Here is a 10,641-nt window from a genome sequence, read left to right on the forward strand (position 1 = left end):
GAAGAGATAAAGAAAACTGCGCCATGAACAGAAGATAACTGCCCCACTCCACCCTCAGTTTCCTGCTGGGATAAGCAGAAGTGAGGGATCCTTTAGCAGCTGAGGCTGAGCTCTCCAGGCTCCACAGAATGATGGTTCTGCACCACGAGGGCTGTGCTGCTAGTCAGGAAGAACTGCTTTCAGAGCAGAATTAATTTTCTGATGATGAGAGTGATAAAAAATGCAAATGAGAATCAGCCCAGACATAACAAAATGATATCTTACATGGAGGTACCTCGGGAAGATTTCAGCTCTTGTTAACCCAGAAACAGGTAGAATATCTCTTGGAAATTACATTTGAAGTATTCTCAGCAGTAAAAAAAAAAGAGAAAGACTTGATTAAAACCCAGTCTCAGGAATGAAAGGTGTGAATTTAAGAAGAGTGCATAAAAATGTTTCATAAATAGCTACTTTGCAAGGTATTATACGAATTATTTAATGTTTGTTCAGCACGTTGGAAATATAAAATCCTAAATGAGAGTTGGATTTTTCATAGCTGAGCATAACAGATGGCATTAGTACAATTAAACCGAGGTGTGTGGCAAGGGGGATGATTTTTCTTTGCTCGTTACAGAACTAAATAAACTGCTGGAGAGGCTGAATCTCACCCCACAGCTCTGATCCGAGAGCATTTGGAATAATGATGATATGTGAAGCTCAGCTGCAGTGAGAGGCAGTTTCTTTAGTGCTGAAAAGTTTCGTTTCCATTTCCCTGTTTATTTTCATTTGGTCTCTCTAGCCTCCATTAGGCAGTTTTCTCTGGAAATGGATTGATGTGCAGGGTATTTTATTGTCATGAAGAGAGAGAGAAAATGTCAGAGAGACCCAAATTAGAGAAACAAACTTGATTTCTTGCCCTGGCAGGGTTCTCTCCCTCTCCTGCAGTGGGCAGCCTGCTGGGCAGGGCATTGCTTGGAGGAGAATAATGGGACTTGATATTTATTGATGATATTCCCTCAGAAAAGTCATTTTGAATTCTCTTGCTTGCATCATGAGAGTGGGAATAAGCCTGTGCTGGCTTTTGGGGCTGTTCTCCATCCCCGTGGTTCAGGTGTCCAACCTTTTTCCCACCACAAGCAGCACCTCCCACAAGGTGATTCTGGTCTGAGAGATGATGATCTCTGAGAAAGAGATGCATGAGAATAATCCCAGGATCACTGAGGTTGGAAAAGATCCCCCAGCCCATTCAGGCCAAGCTGTGCCCAATGCCCATCTTGTTCCCAGCCTATCCAGGCCAAGCTGTGCCTGATCCCCACCTTATCCCCAGCCCCAATTACTGAGTGCTACATCCAGGTGTTCCTGGGACACCTCCAGGGATGGGCAATCCAAACCTCCCTGGGCAATGTTTAATCACCCTTTCAACTAAGAAATCCCTGCTGATGTCTACCCAGAGCCTGCCCTGGCCCAGCTCGAGGCCTTTTCTTCTTGTCCTGTCCCTGTTCCCTGGCAGTAGGACAAGAGGAAATGGCCCCAAGCTGCATCTCAGTAGAAACCACGAGAAGTGAAACTTTGTTGATAATATGGCTGGACAGGGCCAGGGACACTGTCCCCACACAAATTCAGCTTGGATGTGAGGGTTTGGGCACCTGGTGGGAGTGCAGGCAGCTGGAGCTTTGAGATTATCTACTCTGGTGAGTTGAGGAGGGTCATGGTGAGACAGGGAGTTCTTGGATCCAGACCTCCTTCCTCAAAGAGGCTCATCCAGCCCCCTGACCCTGGAGAAGCTGTTTGTACTTCCCCAGCAGGAGCAGCTTGGATAAACATCACATGGGTTCAGGTCCATCAGCTGGTGGACACCTTGGGGATGTGACCTTTGTCTCCTTCTCTCTGCAGGCCGGGACCATCACGGAGGCCAGGCTCAAGGAGCTGACCCCAGCCATGCCTGTGGTGTTCATCAGGGCCATTCCTGATGACAAGCAGGACACCAGGGGCTTGTATCCGTGTCCTCTGTACAGAACACGCCAGAGAGGCCCGACCTATGTGTGGACTTTTAACCTGAAAACCAAGGAGAACCCATCCAAGTGGGTGCTTGCTGGGGTGGCCCTGCTGCTCCAGGTCTGAGGCACCAGCACAGGCCCTGCTCTGCAAACCCCTCACAATGTCACAGCATTTAAACAGTTCAGTGCTGAGATTAACAAATTCCATCTCTCTGATGGACTCCCAGGTTATCTCTGTGTCCTGCGGATGTGACCCAACAGGGCCTGTGAGGAGGGGACAGAGGTGCAGGGGACACGGCCCAGGTTGGTGGCTCCTGTACATCAATATCCTGTAATTCCTGCACTGCTGCACTCTCGGGTTTGGTGTTGCTGAAATGGCTCCCCAGGTATTAAAAAGTCTTTTTTCCCAGCCCTGTGACAGAAGAAGAAGTTGGGATTCCTCAGCTCTGCTTTTCAAGGTTGTTTATTTTCTCTTATCTGTTACATTCTCTCTCTGACCTGCTGAGATTTGTCCTGCAGGCTGGTTTGTGGCACAGTCCCTGCCCTTGGGGCAGTGTTGGCTTTTTATACTGAGAACTACATGTACTTTATTTACAATAATTTTCCAACACTTATCACCTATGTTAGACAGTCTGTCTCTGCTCTAAACCAATCCAGAAGTGTCACCATCACAGCAGAAGATGGAAGACAAGAAGAAGAAGAAGGACAGGACATGCCCAGATTCCTCCATCTTGCCTCTTGAACCCCCATTCTAAAAACCCCAAAATTCTACTTTTTCACCCTGTGACAAATTCACTATCATTCTACTCAAACACTTGTGGCTTGTAACTCTTCACACATAGTTGCTAATTGTTTCCATGTGGTAAAATCAAAGGCACAGGTGTTTCTGACTCTGTGCCAAGGTCTCTGAGCCCCCTGCCAGGGTCTGGAGTCCTCCAGGACAGCCAGAGCAATGTCCTGGGATCTGACACTGCACTGCAAGCTCCCAGCCCAGAGTCTGATACACCACACCCAGAGAGTGATAAACTTAAATCTGGTTTTTATTTCTCTTCATGATCCAAAGCAGTTTTAAAATCATCCATCAGTAAAATCAGCAGCCTTCTCCAAAACACTCAAATAGTCCAGTGGCTTGTGAAATCCTCGAGAATTTATTTATTTTCCCTCCATGAGTGTTTCTTTGTGGTGTGTGTGATGTTGGAAGATGGGAGGTGAGCAGATGTTGTGGTTATCAGCTGTGTGTTGCTAACACCCGTGTAAATCTTAGAAACACTGGAAATGCTGTTAATATCCAGTGTGCTCATTGGAATCAATAGTGAAAGCACAGCACAGGGAGGATTTAAGTGAATATGTTGTGATGATAGATACTTACTAATAAAAGTAATTGTTCCTGGAATGGTCTCTGGAAGCTGCAGGTTTACTGAGGTGAGGAGAGCACAGGGGCCTGGTGGGAGGAACACACTTGGCACACACCTGGCACACACCTGTGTGGGTCACTGAGCTTTAATCCCAGCTGGAATGGGAGAGCAGTGAGGAGTGGAGTGTCCCTGGTGCAGAGGGCACACAGGGGTGGCTGGGTGGGCACCGTGGCAGTGACAGTCACACAGAGCATCTCTGAGCACACAGAGCTGGGAATGGCACCTGGGAAAGGGCTGGTTCCTGGGAAAATGGGCTTTTCCTGGGGAAATGGTTTTTTTTCTGGGAAAAATTGGGCTTTTCCTGGGGAAATAGGCTTTTCCTGGGGAAAGCTCTCTGCTTGGAGTCTCACACAGGCTCTGGGTGACATTTGCTGTCCCTTGTCACAATAGAGATGGACAAGACACTTGTTTCTTCATGCAGAATAGACAAACCTTTATTCACATAACCCATATGTTTAATATTGTTCATTTCGTTTGTGCTGGTGAATGCTTTGCATGTTAAACAGGGGTTTTTTTCCACAAGCTTTTCCCATGGCTGTGTTTATGGGGCATGTCCTCCCCAAGCTCTGTCCTGCTCCTGCCTTGCAGCACCTGGAGGCACCATTCCCTCATGGATTTGCATCTCCAAGTGCCTTTACCTCTCAGCCTGAGAAGTTTCACACTTTTACCCCATGGAAGGGAAGGAGCTTGGGGCATGGGGGGGGGGGGTAGCTGCTCCTGGGGTTACACCAGGACAGCATTTCAGTGGGCACAGTTTGGTTGCTCAGAGCCCCATGTCAGACTGAGTGGTTTTAGGGGTGGCTTTGGCATGGGGCAGAAGTTGTGCCCAACTCTCTGCCAGCCTAGGGGATCAGCTTTGCTCCCTCTGAGTCATCCAGGAGGGTGAAGCCCTCAGGCTTGGCAGGAGATCCAGAAGAACTCGCCTGCCCAGAGCAGCACAGCAGGAATAAGAACATCCAAAACCCTTGTCCTTGCAGTCCTGTGTGGCAGACATCTTTTCATGTAAAATCCTTCCCTCAGGATTTTTCCTTCCTGAGAAGCTGAGAGGCCTCAGGGACAAAATGTAAACAATGATTGTCTGCTGCTGTGGAATGCATCAGGTGGATTTTTGATTGGCCCATCTTGGATGTTTATAATTAATGGCCAATCAAGGCCCAGCTGTCTCAGAGTCCAAGACAGAGCCTTTTTTTATCATTCTTTCCTTTCTATTCTTAGCTAGCCTTCTGACGAGAACTTTTTTTTTCTATTCTATTAGTGTAGTTTTAATATAATATATATCTTAAAATAATAAATCAAGCCTCCTGAAACATGGAGTCAGATCCTCGTCTCTTCCCTCGTCTGGAAACCCCTGTGAACGTCGTCACAGTTCTGGAGAATGACAAACTTCTGGATGAAGGGAAGGAGGGAAAACTCTCTGGTAAGAACTTTGTTTAATTGCTAGGCACTGTCCCCAAGGCACAGCCTCAAAAAATTAATGATGAAGGAGCTGGTTATGGCTTAGCAAAAGCCATTTGCAAATATCTAATGGAAGGGGGAGAGCTGTCTTAAGCTGGGTTCTTTAAATTGCCTCTAACCCATAAATGAGGCACCAGGGTCTGTAGAGTATCCCCTATAATGAGTGCCTGCTAGAAGAGGTCTGTTAGCTGGGGAAAGCTTTGCTATTAAATTAAATCCCTCCCAATTTAAATTAAAACCTTCCAATTACATATGAAATGCAAACTGGTCACTTCCCACAGCTCTGCAAAGTTGGGCACATTAAATTCTCTGTGTATTTCACCATGCAGGAGGTTGAGATGCATAAACAGAGCACTGCTGAATTAAACACAAAAGAGAAGGACTGGAAGGAAGTTCATTGTGCTCCAGGTAATCCATCATGCTGAGTTAGTCCTTCACTGGGACATCTTCAAGGCTGCTTTTACCAGAGGGGACCTTGTGGCTCTGCACAGCTCCTTCCAGGAGGGGACAGCCAGGGGGTTCAGGCTCTGTTTCAGGGAACAGGGACAGGAGCAGAGGGAACGGCCTCAGGCTGGGCTAGGGCAGGCTCAGGGTGGGCACAGCAGGAATTTCCCCATGGAAAGGGAGGTCAGGGATTGGAAATGCCCAGGGAGGGTTGCAGTGCCCATCCCTGGGGGTGCCCAAGGAATTCCTGGAGGTGGCACTGAGTGCTCTAGGCTGGGGACAAGGTGGGGATCAGGCACAGCCTGGCCCGGGTGGTCTTTGAGATCTTTTCCAACCTCAGTGATGCTATTTGTGACTCCATGTGATTCTCAGTGCTCTGGATGTGGGATTTCCTGCCATTCTGGAGACTTTTACTGTCCTAAATGTTGCAGACAACTTTTAGGAAAAAACCTTTCCTTAGGATTTTTTCCTCCTGAGAAGCTGAGAGGCCTCAGGAACAAAATGTAAACAATGGTTATCTGCTGCTGTGGAATGCATCAGGTGCATCTGTGATTGGCCCATGTTGGATGTTCCTAATTAATGGCCAATCACATTCAGCTGGCTCAGCTCTCTGTCCGAGCCACAAACCTTTGTTATTCATTCCTTTCTATTCTTAGCTTAGCTAGTCTTCTGATGAAACCTTTTCTTCTATTCTTTTAGTGTAGTTTTAATATAATATATATCATAAAATAATAAATCAAGCCTTCTGTAATCTGGAGTCAGATCCTCATCTCTTCCCTCAACATAAGACTCCTGTGAACATGGTCACATCTAAACTTCATTCTTCTTCTCTTTTAAAACCTTTCCTCCTTTTCCCAGCACAGCAGGGCCTCTCTCTGCTCAGTGTTGCCCTCCAAGATGCCCCTGGACATCCAGGAAAGGAGAAGCTCAGTGACTCCCCAGGCACTGCCTGCTCTTTCCAGAGCCACAGCCTGAGCTATTCCCTTGTCAGCTGAAGAAGAATGGTCTGTTGACAACAAAATGGATCCGATTGTTTTATTATATATATCTCCCTGCATAATTCACCAGTTGGGCAGGCAGGGTAGTGGGGAGATATTTATAGATACTAGAAATGTCACCAGGGTGCTCATTCTTCATCCTTTGAAAATCATCACAGGAAAGAGTTGGCTGCAAAATGCTACAAGAGGACGGTGAATAATTTGATGCTTTAGGGGGTGGAAAAAAAATCTTGACAGGCATGAGATTTTTCCAGCCATATCTGCCCAAACCAGGCAATTAAATCCAGCTGGACAGGCTCTTTATTAGGAGTGATTCATTAGTCAAAGGTCAAGGCTTTCTATCCATAAGCTCTTGGAGACAGCTGCCCACTTGGCACTGCCATGTGCACCTTCCTCTGCTCTCCTGGGCTGGGCTGGAGGATCCCAGCATGGGCAGGAGCTGGAGCTGCTGGAGGAGCCCATGGATGCTCCAGGATGATGCCAGGGATGGAGCAGCTCTGCTGGGAGGAGAGGCTGGCACAGCTGGCATTGCTCACCTGGGCAGGAGGAGCTTTGGGGTGAGCTCAGTATGACCTTACAGGGCTGAAGGAGTTGCAGCAAAGATGGAGAGAGAACATTGACAAGGGATGGGGACAGGACCTAGAAAATGGCTTCAGACTGAACCAGGGCAGGGCTGGATGGGAGATTGGGAATGAGGAATTGTTCCCTGGCAGGGTGGGCAGGCCCTGGCACAGCTGTGGCTGCCCCTGGATCCCTGGCAGTGCCCAAGGCCAGGCTGGGCAGGGCTGAGAGCACCTGGGACAGTGGAAGGTGTCCCTGGGACAGTGGGAGATGTCCCTGCCATGGCAGGGGTGGCACTGGGTGAGCTTTGATCCCTTCCAACCCAATCCATTCTGGGATTCTGTCATTTTCAGGCTGTTTAATAACAGGGAGCACATGGCTGCTCACTTTTACATAAAGCAGGGGACCCTGGGGAGTGACTTTGCCATCACTGGAACAAGTCCCACCAGGCATTGTCCAGGCCCATCCTGAGGGTGCTCTCTGCCCTACAGCCCCTCCATCCTGGCCCCACTCCTTCACCACTGAGCTCACCACACCTGCTTTACCCCAGCCCTTCCTCCAGCACCCAGCACAGCCCAGCTGGGCAAACAAGGCTTTAAACAGCCAGGTTGGTGTTTGGGGGTGCCCAGGGGGCCCCAGCCTGGCTCTCAGCCTTTTCCTGGATCCTGGGGCTGCTTTGGGCCTGACTTCTCCAAAGGTCTGTGGTCAATTGGGTAACTCCAGTTTGGTGACATTTTGCAAAGAGATGAAAGCCAGAGAAGGGAAATTGTGCTATTGAACACTGAATGTCAGGTAAAATTGACTGAACTCTCCCAGGACAGAGAAATGGCTTTTCCACAGCCTGGGAATGTTGTACCTGCTGCAGATTATAATTGGCAGAGGAGCACAGTTCAAAGTGGAGTCTTCACAAATGCTTTGTAGTGGTGTCCCATGCTCTGGGGTTAACCAGCTCCATTTTACTGCCACTGTTGCTCACAGAGCAGAGGAAAATGAGGAGCAGGCACACAAAGGAGAGCCTGGTGGCTGGGCAAGAGATTGGCTCCACTGGGGCAAATTATTGCAGCTATTCCTGGGCACAGGCAATGCCCAGGGATGCAAATCCTGCCCGTGTCACTGCTGCAGTGTTTACAGCACAGGAGTAGCTGTAACATATCAGCAAGATGCATTCATTTTATAACGTGGCATTAATACATTTAATTAGCAAAGGCTTATTAGATTCATGTCTGTTATTATGCATTGTTTTTTAAATGACTGTAATTGCCCAAACAAATCTACAAATGTATTTACCTTGTTCATGGCTGTGAGCCTCATTTAAAAAGCTTTTAGGCTGTACAAGACATTCATGGAGTTATAAGCAGCCCCTCTAATTGGAGTGCTGGTGTTGCTGTCAGTGGAGAGGGTGATTTGAGGCTGGAAATAATTTGTCCAAAGTATTGAAACCAACTTATGCGTTGGTAAACTTTGGGGTTCACTTCTAGGAAACTCCTAAATCCTTCATCTTGATTAGTGCCAGAAGCAATGAGGAGAAACCCTGAGCCTGAATTTGGTATTTAGGTTCAATTTTCCTGAGAATCCATTGGGAGCTGGGATGAGGGAGGTGTCAGCTGGGACAGTCCCAGTGCCTGGGCCCCTCTGGTCCCTGGGAGGGGCTGGTTCAGTGTCCCAGCCTCCCTGTGGAAAATTCAGAATATGTGTAGCATTATGGGAGGTTTGATGAAGGCCACACAGGGAAAGGTGGCTCGTGTCCATGAGGGAAGCATTGTCCAGGTTAGCAACCCTAGAGACCCTGGCACATTCACGGCATTTTGAGGATAATCATATAAAATCACAGAATTACAGAATGCCTGAGGCTGGAAAATATCTCAGAGACCATTGAGACCACCCTGTGCCTTATCCCCACCTTGTCCCCAGCCCAGAGCACTCAGTGCCATCTCCAGGAATTCCCTGGGACCTCCAGGGATGGGTACTCCAACCCTCCCTGGGCAGTTCCAAGGCCTGAGCCCCCTTTCCATGGGGAAATTCCTGCTGTGCCCACCCTGAACCTGAGGCCGTTCCCTCAGTCTGTCCTAAGGCTGAGTCTGTCCCAGCTGTGCCACCCCCCTGCTCCCCTATGGCCCAGGGGATCCAGGGCTGCCCTGGGCAGAGTGAGGGGACAGGGAGGAAGAGCTGAGCTGGGCACAACCTTTGGAGGAGCTGGGCACCCCTGATGTGATGGTTCCAGGCTCATTTCTGGGGAGGAACTGAGGTCATTCCCTCTGTGCCTTCCTTTACCAGCTCTGTGACAGTGGGGTGAGTCACCTGTGGCTGCTTTGGGTCCGTTCAAACGTTCATCTCATAGAATCAAAGAGTTATTAAAGTGGGGGAAAAACTCTAAGATGATCAAATCCACCCTTAGTCTGCTTTCTGCTTGGATCACATCAAGAGCTTGGGTTCTATCAACACTTCAGCAATAAATGAGCTGCTTGTTGGCATTTTCCTTCCATTTGTTACCAAAACTGTGAGGCTACAGCCCCCTCCTGCCCCCTAATCTCACACTGTGATCTTCCCTGAGAGATCCTCCCTTGCAGGGAGAGGAGAGAAGAGAGAAGAGAGAAGAGAGAAGAGAGAAGAGAGAAGAGAGAAGAGAGAAGAGAGAAGAGAGAAGAGAGAAGAGAAGAGAAGAGAAGAGAAGAGAAGAGAAGAGAAGAGAAGAGAAGAGAAGAGAAGAGAAGAGAAGAGAAGAGAAGAGAAGAGAAGAGAAGAGCTGGCACAGCACCAGTGCCAGCAGACGTGCTGGGGGCCACAAGCTGAGAGCCTCATGAGATCAGCCCTCACTTCCCAGCGCAAAAAGGCAGCACACAGGGCACAAGGGAATGAGGTTTGGATCTGATTACAGTGGAGAAAGATGTCAGCCCTGGAAATTAATTATCTGCTCTTGAAAAGGAGCAAGTTCTCCAAGTTAATGACAATTAGGAATGGAAAATTGTAGAGGGGGAAAGAAAAAGGAACAAAAGTGAAACGTTCTCTAAAGAAAGGTATTGGGAGGTAAAAGAGCCACAAGCAGAGAGGCAGTTCTGACTAAAAGCCTGGAGGGTGGATGGTGTTACCAACTGCAAATAGAATTGAATGGAGAACAACTGCAAAGGGGAAAAAAGGAGTTCTTCACAAAGCAGAGCTGGAAGATGTGGGAAATTGCTGAGGGAAGCTGAGAGCAGTGGGAGAGAGCCTGTACCAGGCAAAATTACAGTCCTGGGATTCCTTCCCAGTGGGTCAGGTCCCACCATGGCCAGTGCTCAGCTCTAATCCCTGCTTTGGACAGATGGACAGCAGGGTCTGGTGGTTTTGAGGTGAATTTTGCACATTGGGAGATGTTTACCTCTGCTTCTAAAGCAGGGGAATGAATTGCTGCCTCTGCAGCCTGACAGGGCTGTTGGCACCTCCTGGGCTCTATCCTGGGCTGTGCCCTTGGCTCCAGAGAGATCCCTGGGAATTCCCAAAGCCCCCAGGTGAAAAGGCCACAAGGGATGGCCAGATGGGATGAGGAAAACATGGGTGGAAGGTTATTAATGCTGGATTAAAGGCCAGCAAGGACAATTACTGCCAGTCTTTGAGGCTTTGTAGGACTTGGGTCTTGTCAGACAAACAAAAGATGCAATTCCAGGTTGGACAGACAAAGGTAATGGGCTTAGTGCAGGGGAGGCATTTCATTTCATAATGCATCATGTGCTAATTATAAATAAAATACATAAAACCATAAAGGAAATAAAACTTCACTTTGGGAAATGCAGAGGGAGTGGGTGGGGATGGCTGCCT

At 48.4% G+C, this 10,641-nt stretch overlaps 1 protein-coding gene across 9 annotated transcripts in view; it reads left to right on the plus strand.

Annotated features, from left to right (window-relative positions):
* The window catches only part of DNAH9 (dynein axonemal heavy chain 9), a 147,275-nt gene extending 143,906 nt beyond the window's left edge, over window positions 1–3,369 (plus strand). For all 9 annotated transcript variants that reach the window (XM_074555240.1, XM_074555241.1, XM_074555242.1 and 6 more), the window contains one exon: window positions 1,873–3,369. In XM_074555240.1, coding sequence (XP_074411341.1) covers window positions 1,873–2,100 — 228 coding nt within the window. In that variant the 3' untranslated portion in view covers window positions 2,101–3,369. The remainder of the gene's footprint in view (window positions 1–1,872) is intronic.
* The last annotated feature ends 7,272 nt before the right edge of the window (window positions 3,370–10,641 follow it).

This window comes from Zonotrichia albicollis, chromosome 19 (genome assembly GCF_047830755.1).
Source record: "Zonotrichia albicollis isolate bZonAlb1 chromosome 19, bZonAlb1.hap1, whole genome shotgun sequence".
In the NCBI taxonomy this organism is placed as follows: domain Eukaryota; kingdom Metazoa; phylum Chordata; class Aves; order Passeriformes; family Passerellidae; genus Zonotrichia; species Zonotrichia albicollis.